The sequence below is a fragment of the Cyanistes caeruleus genome, chromosome 5, assembly GCF_971803275.1.
Source record: "Cyanistes caeruleus chromosome 5, bCyaCae1.hap1.1, whole genome shotgun sequence".
Classification (NCBI taxonomy): domain Eukaryota; kingdom Metazoa; phylum Chordata; class Aves; order Passeriformes; family Paridae; genus Cyanistes; species Cyanistes caeruleus.
Window position 1 is genome coordinate 57,519,454 of NC_141705.1, and position 27,235 is coordinate 57,546,688.

Consider the following 27,235-nt stretch of genomic DNA (forward strand, 5'->3'; position numbering starts at 1 on the left):
GGATAAATACAATCAACTTGCCAGAGGTACTTCTTTTGTGTCAGATTTTTGCAGTCAGGAAGACTTGACAAGCTGTGCCTTCAAAGGCAACAGTTCAAGGTGGCTAAGATCAGTTTCCTCAATCTGACATAAACAAGTATTAGGGATTATTTCCCTGACAGAGACAACAAGCTGACCTAGATTCAGATGCAAAGGTTATTTATGTGTAAATGTTACATGTATAACTAAAATTATAGAGTGCTTTTAAAATTAAAAAGACTATTGTGTGGTAATGGTTCTAAATACGTGTGTAATGAAAAATAGGTAGCCCATAAAATCTGAGATCTGCTGACCCTGATGGCAGTGACAGTAAACTGCTGCTGAAATAGTCCAGGCTGACAAAGGTACAACTCTGGCATTGCTAGGAGCAAGTCACCTGCTCACTTTCTTCTTGTAACCTATAAGTCAGCACTAACTGGATGTTACTGCCCACTATGTAAATGCTGTGCTTTTATTATAAACACATACACAAATATATATATTGCACGTATAAAATACACACACGCATACTTACATGAAAAAAATATTTTAAATGAGGATTCCCTGCCCTTCTAGAATTGGCAGAGACCCCTCATTGCCTTCTTCCAAAATGCACAGCTCTGAGTTAATTTGTTTTATTAATTTTACCTAAGCAAAACTTTTTTTTTCCACTTCTGCTTGGGTGATTTTTTTGAAGTGACCTTCTAGGTAAGCTCTGTTCCAGCCATGAATAAACCAGTAACAGTTAAATGCCACCCTTCCCATGAGCTGCTGTTGTATGAATTACTCACCACATGGACTTGGTAGATGAAATCCAGTATGATGACATAGTTCCTGTGACAGCAGAAGACACAGCATTACTGAGTTAATTTCTACTGCACTCCCCTCTAAGGAGTGGAGAACTCCTTTTTGAACTGATGGTGGGATAGACTGGGATAGTCTGGGACAGACTCCAGCTCTTCTCCCCTGAATGTATTGCAAGTAGCAAGGGACAATGTTTCCAACCCTTTATTGCAACGGGCTTCTTACACTGAGTTTTCATTCTGAAACTTTTCATGTTAACTCAGTGACTTCTCGCGTGGTGTTGGGACTGAATATTCTGTGGTGTCTTATACTATCTTAACATTTTTATCCCTTTTGACCAAAGTGGTTATGGCAATGTTAACATGGTGATGACACCCCAGAGCTGTGCCTCTTTTCCCTACATTACTTAATTTTCATGCAATATAAGTGGTATATTTTAAAAATGAGGAAAAAATCCACTTTTAAGTACTGCCTTAGGATGTTCACCTAAAACAATGTTTCCTTCCAAAAAGAGACGGGATGGTAATGATTTCGCTATAATGGCAAGATCTGAGGAAGTTAGTGATCATTTGGTTTTACAGTGGCCAATAGTAACTGAATATTTCAATGTAGACATGCTACATTTTAATGTAGACATTAAATTGACATGTTCTCTGTCTCAAGGCCATAAAACAGAGAAGGGAAAGATAACTATGAAAGAGATTTCAAAATTTCAGAGTGACATTTAGGTGAGCAGCTTTTGAGCATGTTGAATATTTTTGTACATCTGGAAATTGTGCCTTTCATAAAATAATTGTGATTTTTTTTTCAGATATCTTAATAATGGTGTGAATTAATTTTATTTAGGGTTTTCTTATTGAAAATGATCATATTTAGTTCTGATATACTTAATAATATGCTCTGAGGAGGAAAATTAAGGGACAAGAGTATGTGCAAATAGGGTCAAGCAACATGAAAATTCTTTGTGACAAAAGCATTCTGGTGGAACCAGCTCAAGAGCCAGGAGTACAAGAGAGACAACCTGATGAAACTTGGCCCCAATAAGCAGAGTTCAAACATAATGGGAATCAGCAAACAGAAGCTTCAAAATATTTATGCATATCCAGACAGAGAAGGAAAGTTCACATCCATAATGAATGGCCATTAGGGGAAAAAAATCAAAGCAAAATGAAAGCAGATTTTTAGACAAAGCTGAATTTCAACCAGGGCTGATCGCATCTGCTTTAACGGCTGAATCCAAAATTTGGCTCAACCTTAGTTAAACCATAATCTGACACATAGCCTTTCTTTCTTACAATTCTCTGCTGAAACATTTAGTTTGTGGAAGAAGCGTGGTTCTGGCACCATAACTAAAATTATGATAACTATGAGATCACTCTTATGATGTAAAAGGGTAATATCAGGCTCATTTACTAATCTCCATAGCTTGCCCAGGATATTTTTTGTCCAGGAAACCCAAATGCTACAGTGTTTAGAAGCCTGTAAGGCTTATAGTAGTGGCAGTCCTTTAGTTACCTTCTCAAAAAAACCCTGTAGTGTATGTAACCTTCTTAAGTTCCCTGGGGCTTTTTTTCATTTTATAAATGGGTTTTGCCATAGACAATAGTATGAAGTGTTCAAAGTTGTGAGTGACATAAATAAGTGGTTTCCAAACAGAGGTGCAAATACAAGAAGTTGTATATAGATAACTTATGGGTGGTAGATGATGTTAAGTTGCCACTACCATGGCATTCATGCCAGTTGCTAATGAATGGACTTTTTAAGATGATATCTCCAAAGTAGGGTACACACAAGACAGACCACTGGGATGAAAGAAGACATTCTTTATGTGTGCCTCATTGATAAATAATTTTTAAAAAATCATTTAATCTATTTAATTTTCAATTCATCCTTTTTTAAATTTATACTTTGTACATGTTTTATAATACTTAGAAATTAGTAGAGAAGCACATGTATATCATTCATAAATAAATAATTGATTGTACATAGAGTGGGAGTGTATTTTTCTGCTGATAGGGGTATATGAGCCAAAAAGTTTGGAGACCAGCATTTAAGGATCAGCCCCTGACTGACCAAAGTGAGACTCCCATTATTTGACAATTCTTCTCTAAAAGGCTGACAAACGCCTCTTGGGACTTCTTGCAAAGATCAGTGAAACAAATGGAAGACTTTGTAAAAACTTCCGGTGGATTTGGATCAGGCCTGTCAGAATTACAGCAGCAGAGGTAAGAGGAGGTATCAGTCACTCCTGAATCCTGTTCCTACAGCACTGCTGACATTGCTCTCCACAAAGTATTGTATAGGTGCAGAAGAAAGAAAAAGTGCTTATGTGTAATTCTGCATAGCAAAGGAGTCATTTTATGGTGAATAAAGTACTGATGTGGGGCAAGATAAACACTTCTTGGATCACAGTAAAGGTTACAGTTAGCAAAACAAATTTAGCTGCCAGCTCTGTACTTTTTCTAGCGTTACACAACATAATCATAACACACAGAACACTTTACACTGCTGTTATAAAATAACAATGCACAGCCCACCAGTTTTGACAAACAATTGCATTCTATCACCCTAAAAAAGGAAGCCATCTTATTCCTTAGCCCATGCCTTGTCCACTCAGGGCACAGCATTGCTGCTAACAAGCTCCACTTTGTGGTGTGAGGCACAGCCCTCTCCTGCCATGGACTTCCTTTATTATTGACAGATGTGTTCGGGTGGCCATTGATCAGCACCAGCTTTTCACTGACCTCGGGACCACAGCCTGGACAGGAGGTGTGCTCCTCCTTGATGCCAATCATGCTGTCCCTCAGGCAGCTCAAAGGCATGTTCTTTTCTTGGGCCTGAATGATTAAGGATACCTGAAATACAGCTATTGCTGCCACTGCACTCTACAAATGTGGCAATGTAATGCAATACTTTTATGCACCAGAAATAATTCCATCACTAGAAAAAAAGTAGGTGCATTTATTCAAAAGTCTAAAATCAATCATCAGCTACCAGGAATAGATCATGTCAGAAAAAGCTATTGCTTATCCTTTTCAGTTTCAGCAGTGATTTCAGTGGAGGTCTGTCTCTAACATGCCTGAGTGGAATAGGAGGATCAGAATGAAGAAGTTTACAGCATCAGCATATTTTTCTTGCTGTGAACCTCTCTTCACTAACTGAAACTTCTTTCCAGTTCTCTCAGCTGGCTTTTGGGCTCCATATGGATCTACTGCAACCCTCTCCATTGTACCATATACAAAAAGATGACTGACATTTCCCAGACATTTTTAAATTAATGAAACACACGGTTATTCATGATACTTAATTATAGAGGATATCATTGAAATTACATTAGCCCCAGAAAAATGCACACATATAAAACCAGGGCAACATTTAATACTGACACACTTCTAGTCCATTTTTGTTAGTATATCAATAGGACATTGATTGATGGTTCTGCACTGGCCTGTTCTCCAGGCACTGCCACGCTTGTGCTGTGGCTGCTGGTGTAATTTCGATCTATACACAAGGGAGGGACTCAAATCATTTCAGAGGGTGCAGAGGGGCTCATTCATTAGTCTGGCCTCATAAAAACTTACTCTACTGCAAACATCGAACTGGCTACACCTATTTTAATGCAATTAAAAGACTGCATAAATCAATGTCGTAACAAGTATTCCACTTTAGACACCCTCTAATGATCTTAGCTCTTAGGAGAGAGCTCTGTTTTCCTCTCCTGAGTGTCAGGTCACTACATCTGGTTGGCCATCCAGAGGCAGCAGAAGTCAGATCCTGGATAGCCAAGTGGCTACGGGTGCTCTCTGACATCACCAAGCTACTGTAGCCTCGGAAGCTGTTCAACAGACTTGCTTCTCTCCATGCTCCTGGCAGAGCAGGTGTGCTGGTTTTGGATTGGGGGGTTTGGTTTTTTCCACAGTTAGCTGATATGGGTCTGTGTTTTGGGTTTGTGCTGGAAATTGCATTAATAACACAGGGATGTTTTTGCTCTTGCTGAGCAGGTCTTACACAGAGCCAAGGCCTTTTCTGCCTCTCGCCCCACCCCAGCAGTGAGGGGGCACCCCAGAATTGGGGGGGAATGCACAAGGAGTTGGGAGGGGACACAGCAGGGACAGCCAATCCTAAGTGACCCAAGAGATAATCCCACAACATATGGAGTGATGCTCAGTATGCAAAATTAGGGAAGAAAGAATCAGAGGGGGATGTTCAGAGTGAAGGAGTTTGTCTTCCCAAGTCCCCACTACATGTGATGGAGCCCAGATATGCTGGGCATGGCCAAACACTTGTCCGTCCTTGTGAAGTGGTGAATGAATTCCATGTTTGGCTTTGCTTGCACCTGTGGCTTTTGCTGTACCTATTAAACTGCTTTTCTCTCAACCCATGAATTTTCTCACTCTTACCCTTTCAATTCTCTCCCCCATCACACCAGGAGGGAGGGAGAGAGTGGGGCTGAGTTTCTGGCTCGGGTTACACCACAACAACAAGCACTGCTGACAATTTCTGTATCTCACTGCTGTCCTGCCTTAAAGATCACTGCTCTTGGTAGTCTAGCAAAGAGGCCCTGGCACTGCCTCCAAGCCCTTTACAATGACAATATATGTCCCATTATGCGCTTTCTATAAAAGGGGAGTCACAGAATGTTTAGGTGGCTTATCCAGGATCCAAAGAAACATCAAAGTGGTAATTCTTACATAACTCTTGGGGAAAAGAGCATATTTGACTGAATCATGATGCCTCCCAACCATAAATTACAATACTTGGATTCAGCACTTTTAAATCTACGAGCTGTTTGGTCTCTGACTGATGACTAATGAAATAAATTGTTTTTATCCTCCAAAACCTGAAGAGAAATGTGGTATGTTTCAAGCCTGTTTTATTAGTGACTATATTGTGAACAGATAAAAAAGGTGGTGGTTCCCAGGAAACTTTTCATTATAAGCCCAACCAGGCAATTTTCCAGAGACATGCATATAATATTAAAAATAGAAACTCCAAGGAAACAGAGACTGGCAAAATCACACCATGCAGAAAAGGGCTAGGTTAAACTAATATATCTCCATCCACAACCAAGAGCCCCCCACAGAACCCCATGGGCTGCACATGAGGCAGGGAAAGGCTGCTGAGGCGTTGGAAGGAGGTCTGTCATACAGACAGGTGGATCCCGAAGCACAGATCACTCCGGCTTTATCCCTTCCCCCTTCACCAACAACACCCCAATCTGCTGTTCACAGAGGTGAACTAAGTGAAGGGCACAAAACCCACTGGACACCTTCATAAGGTTTATGTTTATCTGAACATGGCTTCTGTCATTGTTTTATAGTCTGGAGCATGTCTACAGGAGATAAAGAGAAAAGATGACTGAGGAATTAAATTATCTGTAGTGCTGAGCAAGTCTTTTTCAGCCCACTGTGGTTTAAATTTGTCACCTGACATGATAAGGTAGAAGAGGTTATGTTACACTTCAGCTCAAGATGCACCTGCCTGGGAAGGCCTAACATTCCTCATTAAAGGGGACAGTGCTTGACCCAGCACTGAGGTTAATACTGAAGTATTCCCCTGGAGCCAGGACTGTGGGCCCTCATTACCATCACCCTCGGGATGTTGCTCTAAACATGGGCACCCTAACTGATGAACAGAATCAGTCCATTTCAGACCTCAGAGACAAGCAGATAGAATTTGAGATGGCAATCCTTTGGTAGGCAAAGAGTGCAATTTTTACTTTTTTTTTCTTGTGTACATTAGGTGTCAGCAGAACTTTAATCAATCTTCATGTGATGCCAGTAGTTCACAGATAGAGCTGCAGTGCTTGAAGGAAATAGGTTATCGTTATCCACTGTGAGATTCTAGCTCTGAGGAGTGTTTAATGCAAGTCTGAAGAAACTGCACACTCTGAATTTGGAATGGAAGGACCATTAACCAGGAAAAATTAACAAAATACTTAGAAATGACTGAGCTTGGCTGGCCAGTTTTCCAGCTATGACCTTTAATTCTCCATAAAGAGAAAGTCCTTTAAAAAAATCAAATATTCTCACCAATCTGGTTAATCAAACAGAATGGTGAATGTTACATGTGTGGAAGGAATCCAAAAACAGTTTGGGTAGAAGAAAAAAATTGCAGTTATAACCCAGTCTTATTTAAAGAAAAAGATAAATATTTTAGCATATGGTATAATATTTTATGAACCTGTGAGAGTAAATACATAATTGCACTAAACATATATAAATATTGCACTAAACATTTTAAATAAAAATAAACTGTGAATGAAATAATTTTCCCCCTAATTTTTCTTTTAATCAAAATACTCAGCGTATACATATACATATTTTGGGAGAGAGTATAGGCACACTAGCCAAGTGTTGTAACTTGTAAGCCATATCAAGTTATTTATATGAGACTCACACTGATTAGTGCAGATTATCTGGGTACATCTGACTGTCCTGGTCTGGCAAGGATGTTGTCTGACTGTGCAGGCCAAGAACAAATGAAACCATAGGCACTGCCAAGTCAAGATGTCAGCACTGGATTCTCTTGGTAGCTTGCTGTCTCTAGAGGTGAAATTTGGAAATTAAATGTTAAAAAAAAAAGAAGCTTTGGTACAGGCAAACCATGGAGTTTATGTTGAAAATAAGTGTCTGCCAGCCTGTTGATCCTATTGATTAATTATATTCAGGTATAAATTGAGTGCCCCTTTCCCTTAATGTCTTAAGAAGGACAATAGGAATACTGTATAAAAAGCAATTGAAATTGTCCTATTTCCAGTCATTGCCCTTAAACCTGACAGAGTGAAAAGACAGGGTATGGAGGTCCTGTCACAAATCTGAAATCTGTAAGTTATTACATCAGTTAGCAGTGTTCTGTAGTAGCTCACCATAGGTAGTGTTCATAAATAAGTTGTGTTTATAGAAGTTAATTTCTATTAAGATTATTTAAAAGATCTCATGATAACTTTCATAACTTCACACAGGACATGATCTACTGCTGAACTCTAAAAAATAAGTCTGGCTTCTGACTGTACCCTCACACTACCATGGCATCCTGCTGCTAATACTCATGGTGCTAAATCTAAGTTTAGGCTGGAAGAATTAGATCATACTTCCTTTTCCCTTTCATCACACTAGAAGGTGAGTCCTTACCTTGGTGAGTACTTGGTTAAATATCTCCTGGCTGTTCTCTTTCATCAGCAGTAAATGATGAGCTCCTGGTCCAATATACAATTATTTTAAAACTGTATTATCATAGGGCCTAATGGTCCCTTGGACTTGGCACTGGACAAGCATATTGCAAAGGCAAAATTCACTGCTCAGATAATTTTCAATTCAGTTATGAATAAAGCTACGATAGAGGGATTCATCATGGAAAGCACAAACGAGACTGGTTAATGTAATATAGAAGATTGAAAAATGTTGCTTTGATGTGGCTCTTCTTCTACATCTCAGTCTAAGAAATGTTAAAAATAGCTAAAATCCTTTAATTTCTTCCCTAATAATACTTTCCCAGGTGACCATATGCCACAGGGATGCTGCATGATCACAAATGGGAAAAATACCAAAGATCGTAAGGGGAATGAGTCATGAAGCAGCAAGACATGTTCTAAAAATATTTACAAATCCTTAGTTAGAAGAAAAAAAAAAAAGGCTGCTGCAAATAGCACTTCTTGGACAACAGGATTCTTTGTATGGACAAACAGCACATGTAGCATAACAAATGGTGAGTTTTCATGCAAGACCAATTTTCAAAGAGCTTATAAATGTCTCTCTCCCAGATTTCTTCTTCAATTTTTGCTTAAACTACTCTGAGTCTTACATATGGAGAAGGAATAAGCTTAATCGGGGCAACTGTAAGCCTTTCATCAATTCAATTATCCGGTAAAGGGCTCACTCGTTGAACTCAGCCATAAAATGTTAGAGTCGCAGCGCTGCTCCTGTCTATCAGCTTGTGTCCCTGAATTCTTTGTACCCTTAGGGATGTTTTATCTTTTGAGAAATGTGACAGTCTGCCTTTGGAGACTGGCCTCGGCACAGCTCCATAACCAATATATTGACAGATATAAGGCAGCATAGAAAGTGAAGCAGTTCATGACTTGTGTCTGTCAAGCTGCTTTCCTCTCCAGACATGGGACCTTTAACAGTTATTACAGGGCCTTTCAAACTATTACCTTACATTAATGACATTAGATTTATTTTTATAGGGATCTGTGGATCCACAGCAGTATCACATTGTATCTCATTTCCCAGTATTTTTACTTTTTGGAAAATATAATTAAAATATTATCATAACTCTAAGCATACATAGGGCTTATCTTCCAAAGGTATCTTTGCTGTTGGAATAACAGACTTAAAATGGGGAGAAGAATTCACTGATACTGCTAGTATTTCTGACATTTTCCACTGAAATATGACTTGATTGTTTCTATATGCAAACTTGAATTTGCAGTTTCTCTTCCCTCTGTTTTGAAGAGGGAGTAAGGGAGACCACTGTTTCAAAGTAAATTAAAACCAATCACATCACCTCTAAGAATATACTAATCTACAACTATTAAATTCAAATGAACACAGGACTAGCAGTGGAATTATTATGGGCATCCTCATGAGGTCAACCATCATTTCTGATTTTACAGGACACACAGATATGCAGCTGTATTGACGTGAGAGCACCATGTTGGGGATAACACTATACTAATTGTTCAATGCTGTGATTTCCTCCTTGTTTTACCTTACCTGACTGCCACTGTTTCTATGCCCCAGCACCCTGGTTAGGAGCACATGATGGTTCAGAGCCTCCCGAAAACCATATTCATTTAAAATCAGGATTCCTGCCAAGATAACAGAAAACAAAGTAATTCTTTCTTATGTTGTTCTTTTACTCCTTATTGCAATCCCTTCAAGACCATACTGCCAAAATATCAAAGGACATAATATCCAAAGTTGATTTTCTGAAATTTTAGTTTGGAGGAAGCAACTCTCTTGAGGAGATATCTGTATCCATATATATGACAATGTATTTTAATTTCCTGTCTTTAATCAAAGTCACCAGCCCAATGCTAACATGATGTACTTATTGGACCTTGAGAATTCTTGCTATTTTATGGCCTTTTAATCTTATGCTCTTGTATATGATGTTTAAGAATTGTGCATCTTCAAAATGACATGATAGAAGCTTTCAGTCAGGAGCTGGGAGCGCATTTAAGAAATGCACATTTTAAATCAGCCTTTAAAATCACTGGCAAATATTTTCTAGACAAAGTAGTAAATTCTCTGTTCTAATGTAGAATGAAATAGGTTTTTGGTACTGGGTTCCTGTCCTTTCTCTCAATGAAATAATCATGTGTCCAGGTAATGGTGGACTATATTGCTGTCAATATCACTTTCAAGTTATTAGGTCCAATCAATGCTGAATAAAAGGAAAAAGGGTGGTCAACAGGCAATCTGGCTTTCAGTTTAACACTCCCTTGAGGATTTTCATTATCCTTTCCTTTTCTGTTCTCAAGGTTAGCTTGAGCTAGACTATTTGTAGCTTCAGCTTCCTGGAGATAATGCACATCCACAATAGCCTTGCTCCTCCAACGTCAGAGTGCCCTTCCACCTGAGTAAGCAGAGTCCCGTCTTTTTTCTATTATTTGTGACCTTTTCCTGGGTTAAAAGGTGACTCCTGAAGCAGACAGGTTTCACTTCTTATGGTGATTGTAGTGCAAAAAGCACGCTTCTACCTTGTTAGAAGTGACATCACTGTACATTAAAGACATCATATCTCCTTTCATATTAAAATGCCTGTCAGTTCTGCTGCTCACAGGCTGTAAATCTGCCACAGTATCCTGTGCTTGGGAGCCTTCATTATGAAAATATGGAAGATAAGCACTCTGCTTTACTGTCAAAAGGAAAAAGTAGCCTGGTAGTAATGAGGTTACTTTAAAAAAAATTACACAATTCCTTAAACATAGATTACTTGATGCGGGGCAATTTTTGAAAGAAATCTTTTTTATTTGAATAAAAATATTCAAGCTTAAAATACAGTATAAGTATGCATATACAGTCCTGTAGAATTTATTAATGCATAGATTTAGCACTTGCTCATGCATTAAATCATTAGATTTTCCTTTGACTTTGGCCCTCCAGCCTTGAGAGAAATGACATACTAGAATTTAACCTGTTTTCCATCTTTATATACTATACATACAAAAAGACTTGTATGTTCATCAAGACAGTGACAACACTCAGCTGTTGTGCATTTGACTGGAGAAAATACAGTCAGTAGAAAAATACCTCCTAAACAGCAAAGAAAAATATAAATAATTATTGATCATTTTCTCTCATGGCATCGTTAGGATCTTAATAATACCTTCTTACTACATAAAGATTTCATCCATTGATCTGAAAGCACTTTAGATACATCATTCTTGTTGTTTTACAGTGGAGAAGGTGAGACACAGAAAGGTGACATGACCTGTCTCAACATTTGAGAGCAGCTCAGCAGCAGAAGTGAGAACAGATCCTCCCTCTCTGGACTAACCTGTCCCACACTTGATTTGCTAATTTCCAACTGGAAGTTTGCACTGTTTGTTGGCATAACCCTGAGGTGTTTACACAGCATGTAATTTAGTATCCGTTATTCAACAATGGGATAAATTATCACAGATATTTCTTTATTATTACCAAAAAAAGAGAAAAATCTTCTTATCCATTTTGTGTGAAAACAGTAATCCAGCATTATTCCCCGTTTCCACCAGAATTCCCTCCAGCTAAGGAAACTTCAGCATGTGAGCACAGCACTTGTATTTTCACATTTCATCTTCCAAATTATATCCTCCATTGTTGATATGCTGTTTGAGGAGACAAAATGAGCAATTTAAGAGTTATTTATGGGCAATGAAGCCTTTCACCTCCCAGGCATTGATTTTAATGTCTGAACCCTACATCCAGAGACAGGAATATATATTTAGGCTGTCCTGTGTGCATTATGTGAAATCAATTGGTAATGTCAGTCCCAAGTAGACAAGCACACAGATGAAAGCCATGGGGGGAAAAAACCCAACAAAATAAAAACAGAAAAAGGAAAAGAAAGAAAGGTGAATGCGTGGGAAAAATGCAGTAGCTGAAGAGGTGACACAGTTGGGACATGGTCTGATGAGGCAAGACCAGAGGATTGCACATGTCATGGAGGAAACCAAGAACATGTGCCAGTCAATGGAGATGGAAGCAAAATGAAACCAGAACCAAAGAAAAGCATGTGAATGCACTGTGTTTCTTCACCTTTCTCTGAGAAGTAATGAGAGCTGTAGTTTTTAATGATCCAAGTCATAAGGATTTATAACCCGTTTTACAGCAATGTTGCCAACACCTTCTTGTCCACAAAAGCCTGCAAGTACTAATCAGGCTTCTGTATCATCTGTCTTCTGCTCAGAAGAGGCTTTTGAACCTTTGCAGTTCCATAACAAACCCTGTCTACGCTGAGTGCTTTTGGAGCGTTCTTCTCTGTTTCCAACATCCATGCAGGTCCAGCAGCAGCAGCAGCAAGGGTGAGATTTCTAATGCCAGGTGGTCTGGATGGCTACAGGCACTTTATGCTTCTGCCCTCTCAATTTTCCAGGCAGGATCAGGTGAGTGAGAAAAGATGGGTGTTGTTTTTTGCCCTAAAGCTCCTACAATTCCTGGGAGTGGTGGAGCTGCACTGATGGCACAGATGGCAGTTTTGCCTGAAAGGCGTGAACCAGACTGTGGAAGAGTGAGTCAGTTGCCCTGCATCATTCCCCTCTCCTAGAAGATAACATTCTTCCAAACCTGTTATTTCAGATCTGGAAGAGTTAGTACCTAACCTTCAATAGGTTTTATGTAATTTTTCCAGGAATATATTTTTTCTTATAAAAGCAGATAAGACTAAAGTATAGAGGAATATTTTCTGGCATGTGTGAACACCAGGGAATCAGATCTGAACATTGTGTTTGAGGTTATACTACCTCTGAAACTGCAGGCCCCGGGGATTGAGCCACAGGCAGTCACACAAGATTGACAGATCTATATTTATAGATAGAATCTTTATTTTCACTAGTGTATCCATTGAATTTATATTAGAGTTAAAAAGACAGGAGGGTTGTATGATGTGAAAAATTAACTTTTGACATAATATGGAACTTTATACTATTGTTCTATCCTAGCAAAACAGTTTATTTCACATAGATACAGCCTTCCAGTGTTCCTTTTTTGGTTTTACCCCTTTTTGTTGTCACATTACAAAAGAATTGTTCCCTTCATGAAATAATGACTTTTCAGTCAACAGACAAAAATTTAGGCCTATTGGAAAATACCAGCTCACAAATGCTCTAGGAGTGGCCTAACATTGACATTAAATTGCATTTTATTTCTAAAGAAATTGAGCTCTCTTGTTAGTAAATGGTGCTGGTAACATGATCCCTATTATTCTAAATGCTTAAGGTGGCTGAACACGCTTTAACCTTCCTTTTTCACTGAAATTCAGGACAAGGTATGTATTGCTATTACCATTCTACAAATCTGACTCATGTTTACTTCATATCCCCAAGTCTGCATCAGAAGCATTTCTAGGGAGCTGGGAATCAGCTTTGCAGATGTTTTGTACCAGCAGGTCAGTTTAGTTTAAAGCAACCACTTCAACTCGTGTCTGTGCTTAAACTTGATACCAGAGTTTTCAACCTGTACTACAGAATCAGCTTCATCGAACTGGATGTGGGAAAGCTTACATTGAAATGTCACCTGGAATTGATACTCCACAAGCAAAAAATATAGAATGTGTCTTTACCCTGATGTAAATATTCTATAGAGTCTAAGCACAAAAGGCTCCATCATATTTTAGAAAAAAATCTAGCTAAGCGGTGCAAAAAGGAATCAAGTGGGGCTTCCGGCCTTTACTTAATAGAAAACACAAACCTGACATGATCTGTCACACTACATTTTAACTGGACAAAAAGTAGGAGAGACAAACATTTAACAAAAGGTTATCATGCCACTTAAGCTATATAGGAGGAGATGAACATCCCAAGGTGGTGAGCACAGTGTAAGAAGTTGAAGACAACAGAAATTTGTTAGGCTCTTCTATCGAAAATCTGTAGCACAAACCAAATACTTTTTTGAGCAACATTCCATTCAAAAATACATTAACTTTTAAATTGAGAACATGGAAGGAAATCAGTGTACTAGAACTTGGAGGGGGTTAAGTGAACTCTGAAAACTTCTGAGGATCTTCCTTTCTTTTTTATGGAACTGAAAGTGTAGGAGACAGAGAGAAAACCTCAGGCTGAGCTCTTACATTATTCTCTCCAGCTCCCTGCAAGAATTGCTGACAGTTCCTTGTCCACCAGGAAGTCTGCAGAGGAGGAAAAGGAGGAAGGTCCCAATACTTCCTTTCTTTTGCTTCTTCATGCACCCTTAATGTCCTATTTCTTACACTCAGAACATCAGAAGAAGACAGTTCTAGGAAGCACAAATTACAGTGAAAGAACATAGCCTCAGAAGGACGGTTTTGAGACCTCAGGTGTATTTTCAGTAACTTAAAGAGGCATACTAAGTAACAGAGCAGTAATTAGCAAAATTTCTGCTGGCTTCAGTGAGAGCAGAATTTTGCCTCCCACCTCTCAAACCCCAGAAATGCAGTATCATGTTTACTTCAGGGCCCTCAGGAAAGCCTGCAATAGCAGTGCTAATCCTGAATTGCAGAGCTTCTCCACCTCAATACTATTTCATGGAGGCTGATACCTCCTTCTTCCTCCCCATTCTCAGCAACTCTGAACAAGAAACGTTCCCCTGGGTTTAGAACTTGATCTTGGCCTCTTACTTCATGCCATAATTTTAAAAAAAGTTTTTTTTCCTTTTTTTCTAACCTAAGAAGGCACCAAAGTTAATTGTTAGAATCATGTGATATGCTGTGATTTGGGCCAGAATCGATTTGTCCTCTCTGAGACAAGTTTCAGGTGAGGACTGTTTAAAGATTGTGGCTTTTGTTCATCTACTGAGTGTAGCTGGGGATTGTTCAGGCTGAATGCAAAATGTGCCACAGACATTCTTTTGTCATCTGGGTTGTTGTTCATCTGCACTTAACTTACAAAAACGATGTGCAATTCACAGGAAAAGGAGAAATTGGTCACTCCTTCTGACCCATTCTGTGTTCTCCAGCCATCTCACTCTGAAAATGCTTTTATTTCAAGTAGCTGGGAGAGAAAAACCTTTCTAACTTTGAAGTGGGTTTTATTGCATTGGTAGGAGAGAGACAGAGAGAATGAAATCCCATTCCATTTTTAAAGTTAACTGTAAAGTTTTAATTAGGTCCTCTGAACACGTATTCTGTGATGCTTTATGTTTAAGAGTTATCAATAGTACATGATCCACAGACTTCCATCTTAAAGTTCAGTTGACAAAGGCCAACACAACTCTTTTCTTTGTAACTCTGTAACCATTTATGTTTGAGGTGAAGATGTTAATATGGAAATTTTGTGAGCTAGAAACGACTACGAACTCTATCATTGTAATTTATAACCTTTCATCTGAGGCCAAATGTAAAGGCAAGTGCAATTGTTCTGTATCTCAAGGCCAGCACATAGCAGATGTGTGAAATTTGGAGTGCTAGACATAAACTTTTATTACCAAATTATAAATAATTTCTATCACTTACAATGTTCACCTCTCAAGTTCATCTTGATTAAAACGCAAGGGCAGCATCTCACTGATTTCCATGAGTTATGCAGCTGAGAAAGCATGGTACACTAGGAAAGGATAAAGCAATGCAGTATTTAAAACAACCTACTGAGAGCCAGGTATGCAACATTTTAGAACAAAATACTTTTTCGTCTAGAGGACAAACAAAAGATAATCATTAGCCAATGACATCTGAATTTTCCAAATTGGAGATCTGAAATCCTTAAGGAGTCCATTTAAGGCTAATTAACCTATAGGAACAGCACATGAGACTGCTTTGAGATCTCTGGCAAACCAAGGAAAATTACCCAATATTTGAATTCATGATTTGGTCTCAAACTGTCAAAGAAGGAAGCAAAGGATACAGAATTTGCCAATCTCAATGCCCATGATTCAAATCTGAAGTGCTTGTGAGGTTCACAGGCTGTGAAGCAGAAAAGTACAAGGATTTTGTTGACTGACAGCAGACAATCAAAGTATCCACACATATCTAAACTGTAATTAAGTATAAGCCTCAGCTAGCTACAAAGCAGCCTATTGAGCAGAAGGTGAAACAGCTTATCATTTTCTGATGGCTCAGAAAAAAAAAAAAAGCAAGCTCTGGAGGAAAACTCCTAAGAAAGAAAAAAAAGTGGAAGGCTCACAAAACAAAGTGTCCCTTTGGTTGGATTTGCAAAATTGCCATGCAAATTTACCAGGCCAGACATGAAAGTTTTATTTGCCCAATCTTTATACTGGAGATTGATAACAATGAAAACAGGAATAATCCCTTATCAAAGCATTACTCACTGAAGCCAGGCAGCCAAATAAAACTTTGCAAGTCTGTTCCCTGGAGTAACTATTTTATGTTCCTTTTCTGCTTCAAATACTAGATATAATCAAGCACAGTTGGATGCTCCTGATTAACATGACGGTTGCCTGGAAACACAAGCATAGTGTGGCCAAACTTCCCTGTCCATGTCTGTGCTTGAACTCTGGGACAGGCAGGTGAATAAGGTTGAGTTTGCAGCTCTTGCCTCTTAAAAGCCTTTTAGTCTAAGCATTGGAGAAAAAAATGTTACTGGACATGTGTTCAAAAAGAGAAGATAAACAACTTTAGAAAGAAGCGAGAACACAAAACTGTGTTCTGAAAAGCCATGGTACGTTTTCTTTGTATGATGAGAATTGAGAGGTTTGGCAAGATACTACATCAGTAATGGACAGATAAAAAAACCCAACAAAACAAAACAGTCCAGAAGCTTTCACAGATGATTAACTCTTGTCACAGTACTAAATCCTAAAAGAAAAAAAAAAAAAAAAAGTATTTTCCAACCATCAGGAGATAGCTGTGGGAAAGGAGGCAAAACAAGTGAGATGATGGCGAGAAGTAGAGAGTAGAAGGTGAACTCAGTTTCTTCTTGTGCCATGTTATTCCCAGGTGACTTTAAAAAAAAACCAACCAAACAAAAAACTCTTACGTTTCTATGTTCACTGATTCCTCTGTGAAATGACGTCCAGCACTTTCCTGTCTGGTCCTGGACCCGACGCCTGTGAGGTGCTCACTGTGCCTCTGATGAGAACAAGATCATTTGGGAATTAACAGGGTCTTATCAGAGTAGAATACAATAATGTGCTGGACCGTGTTGGACATTAGGAGGAATTCCTTCGCAGAAAGCGTGATTCGATATTGACTGGGCTTTTCGGGGAGGTGGCGGAGTCACCACCCCTGCAGGTGTTTAAGGGAAGGCTGGGCGCGGCCCTCAGTGCCACGCTCTGGCTGACAGGGTGCTGTTGGCTAATCGGCCTTGGATTCGATGACCTCTGAGGCCTTTCCCAATTTAACTGATCCTGTGGGGCTTTTTTTCCACAAGATATCTTTTTCCTGTAAGATTTCTCTCCGATGGGGTATTATTTTGTGTGGAATTCTAAGCAAGACATAAAAACCCCCGCATCTCCGTGAAGGTGCGGGGTTCATCCCCCGCGAGGCCTCAGGGGTCGGGCGAGGCTCCCCAGAGCCCCTGGGCAGGCGGGGCCCGCTCCGCGCTCCGAGCCCTGCGCGGGCTGGCCCGCCCGGCCGCCGTAGCGGGGCGGGGCCGCGGCGGGCGGGGAGCGCCGGGAAGGGGCGCGGGAAGCGCCGGGAGCGGCGGCGGGCGGTGAGTGCGGGGCCGGCCCGGGGCCATGCGTGTGCTCCCCGTGTGGTTCGCCATGGAGCCGCGGGCTGCGGCCGCGACCTCCCTCAGGGCGCTGGGGCCGGGCTGGAACGCGATCGTTCCACACGGGGGGAGCTGCTCCAAACGCGTGTGTGGTCCGGGAAAGGGACACAGCCCTGGGGCGCCAGCAGCGCTGGTGGCGGTGGGTGTTGATAGGGGAACAGTGAGGATCCCTGGATTCACGGCTGGAATTGGCCATTGCGATTTGCCCCCGGAAGCAGCGGCCTGAAGTCGGCACCGTGCGGGGGATTTCTGCCTTTGGCTTAAAACGCAGAACAAAGCGGCTTTAGAGCAGAAGTCAAGCGAATACTGAGAGGGGGTCCTGCTCCAAACTGGGTGCGCCTGCTGCGTTTTTAAATCACAGCATCTTTTCTCTGTAATCTAATTACAAGCCTTAACTTAGTCTGTTTTATTATCTGAAGGCATGCTTTTAAATTCATACTTCTGTTTGTGAGCTGATAGCAAAACTATTCTTGCTGTTCCCGCACATACTTCCGTGTATAGAGCATGGATGGACTGCTCCCTCCGCACCTGAAGACATGAAACACCTATTTATGACTTAGTCCTCTAAAACTGTTTTAGCAAAAGATTTCAGGGATGATGATGCCTTCGGCAATGTTGAAATTTAAAAGTTGCATAGTATGGCAAACAAGGATTCTTATTAACGCTTTCAGAAGTAATAAAAATGCCAAAAGGAAAGTTTAATGCGATAGCTATATGAGCTCTGTCTTCCCACCTCAACCCTTAAAGTTTTGCTTTAATTTCATTCAGTATTTCTTCTACTGAATGTATTACAAATCAGGGGTCTGCCTATCTGTGCAGTATTTAAAACTATGTGGAAGCATGTCTCTTATCCTAATGTTTTCACTTTTCAGGTTACCAGAGAAGATCAAGATGAGTCTACGGAAGCAAACCCCCAGTGACTTCCTAAAACAAATTATTGGAAGGCCAGTTGTTGTAAAATTAAATTCTGGAGTTGATTATCGAGGTAAGTTCTCCATCTGTCTCTCACAGTGAGTAAAGTGATTCATTGAGGAGGCTGGAATGGATGCATTGATTTTGAGAAGAAAAATGGTGTGATCCACAATCATGGAGTACGAGAATAGAGATCTCAGAATGGTGACAGTAAAAATAGAAAATCAACTCTGGAGAAAGTGATAAAAAGAGGGGTAACAACAGTGGATTTAGAGATTAAAATTACTGATGTAAATCATTAGTGTCCTTTGTCACAGGTGGTTAAACTGGATGATTCTGAGTTTCTAAACTGATACTTGGAAAGATTGTCTGGAATTACAACTCCTGAAATGGCCAGAAGCACCCCTTGTTGGAACTAGACTCACCTTTCTGTTCTCTAATTAGATGTAATATAGATCTTGGTCCAGGAAAGCTTCAGAGTAAACTGTGCTGTCAGTCAGAATTCTTACATGAGGGATGAAAGCATTCTTGACATTCTTGGTTAAACAACTGCCTAGATGTGTGTTGGATCGAGACTCACAGAGATAGAGGAAAAAGTTTAGTGTAGCTTTTGCCAGCTTCATTTTAGCACAGCCCATCAGTTTTATTCCTGATTTCTTCAGTCTGTCAGTATACCTTCATGTGTATAGGATTATAGATTTTTTTTTTTTAACCAGTAAATTAAACTTCTCTGTGCAGTGAAGTCCTGGTCCTGCTCCCATTAAGATAACAGTATCAACCTGACAATTTTTTTTTACTAGTATCCAAACTCAATCAAAACTAATCATGTATCTTTTGTTGTGCTCAGTTAAGAAATTTTATTCTGTAATGACTTAAACATTATTGTTCTGCAACAGATCCCTTCCACAGAGAGGTTTACTTCAAGTGGCTTAGCTTGGCACTTGTGAGGGTGGAGGGGAGACTTGTTTGTGTTTGTGCTGTGACAGTTTTAAATTGTTACTGTTCACTGAGAGAGCAAGCACTGCCTTCTTATCTCTTCCTGTTTCTCTTCAGTGTTGCTCAGCTGACAAAATTTGTAGTCTCTCATTTCTTTGAGAACCATGTTGTCTGAGCACTCCAGGTGGGGTTGGAGGCTTAAAAGGTTCTCTGCCTCTCTGTAAATTCTTCAGGGCAGGAGAATATAGAGAACTCACTGAAGTCAATTAAAGCAAGTCATCATTAACCTGAGGGGGGTACAAGGAAGGCAGGGCCAAACCAGATTTGGGGTTTGCCCACTTTTTGAGACCACTGCTGCCTTTCCCTTGGTAAGATCCATTTGTAAATGCTATAGATGAACTACTCAACCTTTCCTTCAGCAAAGCTAGTTTCATGTGCCTACGGTCAGACACCACATTAATTGAACAAGAGTTCCTTGAACACCCTGATTTGTCACTGGATTTCCCCCTGCTTTCCCTTCCTTACTTCCTTGCACTCTTGATCTTGTGACAGAAAATCCGGGTAGTGTTTTTGTTTGAAACATATGCACTTACTTTGTTTTCTGCAGAAATGTGACCAGCATTTGTAAAAGCCAAACATTTACAAAACAGCATCTCAGGCTGTTGTTGCAGATGTACCAACGTGGCCTCCTGCAAGTGTTGATGTGTAACTGAAATGTCTTGAACCATTGCCGAGTGCTGCAAATGTCTGAGGCAGGAAGCCTTGGGAAATGATCAGGGATACATTAATGTATGGTTTCTATGGGTACATAGAGATATGTGTATTAAAACATCTCTATATACAGATAAAGCAGATAAATCGCTAGCCAGGATGGGCAGTGATAATATTTGCTGCCATTAATGGTGTAAGAGTAAACACAAAGAAAAGGAGGAAGAGAATGAAACAACCATGCATGCACTCTAGGAACAAGAGTTTGAAAATACTGCATTTATGGCCTACTGAGATGTAGCTCAGTAACAGTTCTGAAAAATGAGAATGTATCCTGAGTTTTCTCCCTCTTCCTAAGTACAGCCAATATACTATACTTCAGGTTTCACTGCTAGGTAAATAGGTAGGTGTTTTTCAGAGGAAAAAAAATATTTAGGTAGTGCTCTCTGTGCAAGGATGAAAACAGGAAAACTGACATGCAAGAGAAGGATAAAACAACTTATAAAAAACTGTAATACCCATGTGCTACTAAAATGCATATTTTTCTGATCCAAAAAATCATCTGATATTACAAATGACAGATTTTTTTTTCATTACTTGCATTATCAAAACAGTGTAATTTTATTTTTGTGGGAAGATTTCAGTGACCTTTTTTGAAAATTATGTAGAATTTTGTTGACATCAAAATAGAGACTTGCAGCCAGTGTTCTTCTGGCTCTGTAAGCATGAAGACAAATCTGTGTACGCTGTCCTGTACTAAAAGGGTTGTTTTTCAGCTATATCCTTCACAAGTTTTGTTGGTAACTCTGTTTACATAGCTTTGTCCTTACGTTATCCAGTTACACTTAATGTCATGGGTGTTTTTTTGGTGTGTGCTTAAAACACAAGTGAGAAGGGACAGCTTAAACTTTCAAAGTGGAAATTGTCCATCTTTTGAAATAATGTCTTAATAACTCATTTTTTATTTTTTTTTTTTACTCCCACAACTCTTACACCAACTGATATCATTGCTACTAGAGTGCTTGGGATTCCTTTCTCCCAGCTGAATTATTTGAAGATGTATGTCCGTGCTTGGGTTTTTAGTTTGCTAGATGGATAGAGGGCGGGGTTTTTTCCTGTACTGTTCAAACACAATGCATTTTTGTTTATTTTAAAATAAGTTCAAGCTGATTCCCTTTTAAACTGCCATTGTTTACAGGTGTCCTGGCTTGCCTGGATGGATATATGAATATAGCTCTGGAGCAGACTGAGGAATATGTAAATGGACAGTTAAAGAACAAGTACGGGGACGCATTTATCCGAGGAAATAATGGTAATTCCCACTCCTGTTACTGCACGTTAGAAAATTGTGTTTTGATATTCTGAATTTGAGGGGTGGCTGAGGTGTAAGCAAGCTATCTATAAGCCTAAAACTAACATTCTTTCTTGGAATTCTATACAATATTTGCTTTTTACAGTTTCCAGGGTCTGTACTTTCCTGCGTTCCTGTGGTCTTTTTTTCCTTTGAAGTTCATTTAGAGAAGCATGCTCTTTTCTAGCCTTCTTGGAGCTTATTTTCTACTGTTTGACAGGCTTACTCTTTTGCACTTACTGCTTGCTTAGATGGCCTCTGCACCATAAGAGTTTGTGTTTTTTAGGCAAGCTGCTTGCATAAATCTATGCTACAGTGCAGATATTACAGTGACACAAATATTTTCTGGTGAAGCGGTTTTCTGGGACTGAATGAATGCTTATCCTTAGTCCTGGAGGCTATTTTCATCTTCTGAGTAAAGATTTTACCACCAGTCAAAAAAATCACTCATGCTTTAGTATCGAGCCTTTGAATATCCAAGTGCAGTAGGTGGATTTTAGCACACTTCAAGGACAATCCCAGGCTCCTGAAATGACTCTGTGGTATCAGGCTGTAATAGCAGGACATGCCAGGGAGAAGAGTATCTAAAAATAGAAAAGGTTCACAAGTCAGATGTGAAGAGATTTGTAGAGGAGGTAAATGAAGCAGAGTTTGACTAAGTTGCTTGGGAATAAAATGGAGCTCAGCAAGGAGGGATGGAATAAAAAGGCACAAGGACCGAATCCTGTGTTAGAAAAAGAGTCTAAGAGAATGTGGCACCAGTGTAAAAGAGCATTTTGGGTGGAGAAATAATCTTTGAAATGAGGCCAACCCTTGCTTTTTGCAAGGCATTCGGACTGTTACACTAAGAACTGGAGTGACACTACAGCTGGAGAATTAATTAAGGAAATAATCTGTTATGAAAGTTAAAATAAGTGGGTGAGAGGCAGAAGGCTCAAGAACAGGCTGAACAGAGAAATGAAGACATGTGGCAGGTTTAGGAGCACAGTATCATTTTATATTGTGACTGGATCTGTTATGGGAATATCATCAGCCAAGCAGGAGGAAGATGTCTGTTCCTTCATAACTAATCACCAGCTTTGCCTTAAGTGCTTGGGATTTCCAGCTTTTATTGATAGATCACAGCATTAATGTCTGACACCTGTAATTCTGCTGCTGAGGAGCTCTCTCATACTCCCCTCAGTAATACTGCAGGGCACTGCCTTTGTTCCTGCTCTGTTCATCCTGCTGGAGCATAGGTGGGCTATGAATAAAATAAATACTGAACCAAAGTAATACATAATGTTTAGAGCTAATGGCATTTTTTGAAACTTGGACTTAAAGGTTGCCTGGCTTTGTTCATGCTGAGTGGGATCTATTACAGTGTCAATTTATATGCCATGGAAATAAGATGTTTTAAATAAAAAGGCTTCTGCATGTTATTTACCAAGGCCCTCTTCTTTGTGCTGCTTTCTGTTTTTCACAGTGTTGTACATAAGCACCCAGAAGAGGAGGATGTGAAGGTGCCAGAAGGAGGCTGTTTTTTTGTACTTGTGAACCTCTTTGAAGTAATGAGCCCTTATTTGATTTGTAGTTCAAAATCCACAGGTGAAATACACAAGTGTTTAAGTATTTTTTTTTAAATAAATGTAAACGTGAGTGTAAACTGCCTGAATGCTTTTGTTTCAAAGCATTGCTTTGTTCAATTGTACAGAAAAAAAAAATAAAAGAGAAGCATGTGATAGTGCTGCAAGACTAATTTGAATCAACAGCTGATTTAATTATGCTAACAGTTAACAAAAATACTGATTGGAAGGTAAGCAAGCATGGAGTAATTGCAAATCAGAGCCTTGTATTGATGGCAAAACAATAGTTTAACTGATGGTGGGAAGGGAAATGCTGATGGTTTGGTGACAATGACCTGTCCCTTGTGGAAAACACAGGGTCAGCTTTAAATGCCAGTCTAGTAAGAGTCATCGGCTAAAAAGTTCAGCTGTCCAAAAAATCTTGACTTGTGGATTGAATCAAGGGATGTAATAGTGACACTTCAATAGTTAAGGGTGGGGAAAGAATTGAATCAAATGGAAGAAAAGCCTTAAGGGTGAAAAGAAAGCTCTGTGCCAGCTGAGGAAGTCAGTCAGAGGTGAAGAGCTCTCAGTTGGTATGTCAGCACAGCCTAGTAGCTACTTCACCTCCTGCCTGTGTACCCCCCACCCTTCCTCTGCTTGGGGTGACCTTTTTATTGTGCCTCTCTACCAAACACAATGGACTTCTTCAGTAAAAAGCAGTTTTAACTAATATCTAAATCTACTCCTGAGAACACACTAGGAATGTGTGGAAGCTTTTGTAAACATAGCACATGTGTTCTCTCCAGCCAGTTCCTTCTTTCTCCCATCCACTCCCCACACAACCTGGTACCATCTCTATATTCCCTCTGGCCAGAAATGAGAACAAGCACATTAGACTAAGGGATATACATTAGGGAGGGGGAACCTCTGAGCAGACAGCAGAGATGGAACTTGCTTGTGTGTGTATTTTGCAACAATGCTCCCAGATATCAAAGCACAATGAATGAATGCAGCTCACTTTTACGTGGATACTTATCCCAATTTATAAAGTGTATCTTCTCCTTTGACATGCAGTCTGCCAAGAAAAAAACCCAAACCAACAGATACTCCTTCACCTGAGTGTTCCTGCACTTAACATCACACACTCAGAATGTTTCCTTGTTCTTCATGGCAAGGTAGTAAGTTAGGGTAATGTACCTCATGGTGAGGTTATTGAGTCAGTTTTTTTGCATGAGCTTTCTGAAGCCTGGCTTTATTCTTTGGACAGTTTATAATGCCTCTAGGAACAAAAATACTTCTAGTTCTGGATGGATTGTGAATTCTGTGTCCCATTCTTCCCAAGTACAGTAGCTCTGATGCAAGCAGGGAATAGTAACATGTCAGTTATCAAAGGCAGAGAATGTGAACTGCAAATTTTTAATTTTACTGTATTTTAAGATGAAGAAACAATTCTAAATTATTTTGCAGTCAGTAGTTAACCTTTCCACATTAAGCACTTCAGAAGCCATGACAGAACACACAAATAGAGTTGTTACCATACAATAGGCTTCAATAATTTATCATCTTCTGCCAAGGGTTGAAAAAGGTCCAGGATATAAGACAAATCACCAACTTGCTCTTCTGTAAGTAACTTTTTTTTAAAAAATGAAGATGTACCTCCAAGTGGGGCATGCAATTTTTCATTTGCCTTGTTGTCTATATGTAGCTGGTGGGTAGCTGTCTGCTTTCAATCCTGGAGACTGTCCACATTTTGTTGTTTGGTTTTTTGTTTTAATATAGGGTTAAATTTTTTTCCCCTCTCCACCTTCCTGACCCCCTCCACACACCTATCCATGTACAGCAACACATTTTGAAGACTTTGACTTAATGCTGAGTTTGCATTAACTTTTAAGCTGTGGTTCTGTTTCTACAAGTCTAATTATAAAACATGTTTCAGTTGTAATCCGCTACTTCTGGTGGTCTGATCACATACTAAACTCTATATAAATATAAATACTATGTAGTTTACACAAGGGGTTTTTTAATGTATGCTATGTCATGAGGTTGCTATTACTATGTGAGGTAAGCAGGAAGATTTGCATTGGAGGTCAGCTGTTGTAATTCATATTTAAATTTCAAAAGGGGCAAAAGAAGCATTTACTTCCCATGGTCTCTTTCAGTTTATTTTATAAATTCTCCATGTGACCTCATTTACTATATCCTGATGCTGTTGCCCCAATATCTGTGTATAAAGCAGTTTCACTTGGGGATCAAGCTCACAGAGATCAGAACTGACCATGAAACATTAATTCCTTGAGCAACCTGCAAGCATTTGTCCACCATTTAGAAGAATGTACCCAAAACCAAGCAATCCAAAACTAACAAAAATTACTGAATTTCAAAGACCAAGGCTGCACTCATGTTGACAGTCAGTATTTTTATGCAATGAAATCACACTGGAACTGTAGCCATTCAACCACTACCCCACCCTCAGCTACACACTCAGTTCACAGACACTCCATGAAGAGCAGTAACTAAATTTGCTACATGCCCACATCCAGCACAAGTTTCTTGCACTTGAAAAGCCAAACTGAGTCACATCTTAAACAAAAGCCTGGCTGGGAGCAGCAGCAGCACAGTATACCTCATGGTACACCTCATGGTAACTAGAGAAAGCCTGGGAGGAGGAGGCAAGTAGTCACTGTGTGGTGGCACAGACAAAGCCAAGTCACTACTAAACACTGCAGTGCCCTAGAGTTGCCCCAATATAAAGGGAGCAGAGCAAGCTAGGAAAGTTATGTTTTAAAGCTGTATACCCTGATCACCACTCACTTTTAAAATTTGTTTCCACCTGGTTCCTAGTTCCAAGGGAATCTAGTGCAAACCACTCTGAACATCATTCATTTGAGTTCTTTCTATCTTTTTTTGAGATGTTACAATGACAAAACAGCTCCTGAGAGCCCTTCTGGGTATGACTTGGCCATTAGTTCCTCAGGCTTTTTCACAGCTCTGAAAACCAGCTGTGCCCCACAGCTGTGTTGTTCCTGGGAGATAAGAAAGCATGAAAGTGTTTGCAAAGTGACAGCCTTGCAACATGTTACTGATGGTACCAGAGCCATGCATGATCTTTAATATCCCAACTCATACCCGTGGCCAGCTCCAGCCATGTGCTGGTTTTGAAAACAAGCCTGGGGAGTCAGCAGTTTCAAACTCTTGGATTTCTGTGCCAAACTGTTCTCCAAGCCCTGAAGTCAGATGGGAGGGGGCATTTCCTGGGCTGCTGTATTGACCCTGAGCAAGGGACTTGGCCACAGGATTCCCCAGCCAGGTCATCCTAAGGGAGCTCACGGGCAGCTCCCACTCGGTGCTATGATCACACCACCTGCCTGGCCTTGCCTTTATCTAACAGAGCAGCAAGAGATCGTCCTTTAGAATAGAGGGTTGGTTTTGTGTATGGAAATTATAAAATAGCTCAAGTGGTGAAAAGGGAGAGCAGCTCTCCATGGATGGTTTGTATCTGCTTTGTGCAGCACACTGCAGGAAAATCCATGTGGGCTCTGGCTGATGCTATGTGCACATGAGGAGTCCAGTGTCTGAGGGCGTTTTACCTGCTGTCTGTATTCCTCATCTTATTCAGTCTTATTAAAGCAATCATTAAGTATTTGTACCTAGGCTGTACCTCTCCATCTCTCTCTTTTTTTCTCTTTCTCTTTCTCTCTCTTTCACTCTTCCCTCCCCTCAATCCCTCCTCTAGAGCAGAACAGCTGCCCAGGTTGCAGTAGTTACCAAATAAAATAAAGGGTTATTTTGGTTTGAATTTGTAAGGGAAAGAGGCTCACAATGTATGATGCATGCATGTGTATATATGCCAGTTCATTGCCAGCAGTGACATTTTAGACATTATCACACTTCAGTAAGTGACAGAAGAACATCAAGAATAATCAACTGGATAAAAGGGGAAGGACCTGCCAGCACTTTTGCCAACCCTCTGCCTAACTAGTATCAGAGAAACATCCTGGTCTCCCCAAAGACAGAGGCACAGTGTGCACAGGTCAACCCTGAAATGCCAGTTTGTAGAGCTCGTTCTCCATTCTCCCTGTGGGACTACCATGGCTTTTTAACCATTCATCT

The 27,235-nt window shown here is 40.0% G+C and overlaps 2 protein-coding genes across 10 annotated transcripts in view; one reads left to right on the forward strand and one right to left on the reverse strand.

Annotated features, from left to right (window-relative positions):
* ZNF827 (zinc finger protein 827) overlaps nt 1–17,515 on the reverse strand; it is a 154,941-nt gene extending 137,426 nt beyond the window's left edge. For 4 of the 7 annotated variants that reach the window (XM_086889334.1, XM_086889328.1, XM_086889326.1 and 1 more), the window contains exons 1-4: nt 16,937–17,515; nt 11,472–11,638; nt 9,540–9,634; nt 7,222–7,367 (exon numbers count right to left, since the gene is read on the reverse strand). The gene's annotated coding sequence lies outside the window, so the exon portion shown is untranslated. The remainder of the gene's footprint in view (nt 1–7,221; nt 7,368–9,539; nt 9,635–11,471; nt 11,639–16,936) is intronic. The other 3 variants (XM_086889335.1, XM_086889333.1, XM_086889329.1) reach the window with 1 other exon arrangement.
* On the forward strand, nt 17,224–23,316 carry LSM6 (LSM6 homolog, U6 small nuclear RNA and mRNA degradation associated). Of its 3 annotated transcripts, none has more exons than XM_086889391.1 (4): nt 17,224–17,342; nt 18,544–18,656; nt 21,426–21,539; nt 23,044–23,316. In XM_086889391.1, the coding sequence occupies exons 2-4, from the start codon at nt 18,563–18,565 to the stop codon at nt 23,076–23,078; spliced, it is 243 nt and encodes an 80-aa protein (XP_086745517.1). In that variant the 5' UTR covers nt 17,224–17,342; nt 18,544–18,562; the 3' UTR covers nt 23,079–23,316. The 3 variants fall into 3 exon arrangements, with proteins under 3 accessions (XP_086745517.1, XP_023782054.1, XP_023782055.1); XM_023926286.2 differs by lacking the exon at nt 17,224–17,342 and adding an exon at nt 17,536–17,611; XM_023926287.2 differs by lacking the exon at nt 17,224–17,342 and adding an exon at nt 17,595–18,004.
* The last annotated feature ends 3,919 nt before the right edge of the window (nt 23,317–27,235 follow it).

What these genes read in the sequence shown, in the direction of transcription:
- LSM6 (XM_086889391.1), top strand. Translation starts at nt 18,563, where the DNA reads ATGAGTCTACGGAAGCAAACCCCCAGTGACTTCCTAAAACAAATTATT. An exon ending in TTCTGGAGTTGATTATCGAG is followed by an intron (nt 18,657 to 21,425) that starts GTAAGTTCTCCA and finishes CATTGTTTACAG; the next exon opens with GTGTCCTGGCTTGCCTGGAT. An exon ending in ATTTATCCGAGGAAATAATG is followed by an intron (nt 21,540 to 23,043) that starts GTAATTCCCACT and finishes TGTTTTTCACAG; the next exon opens with TGTTGTACATAAGCACCCAG.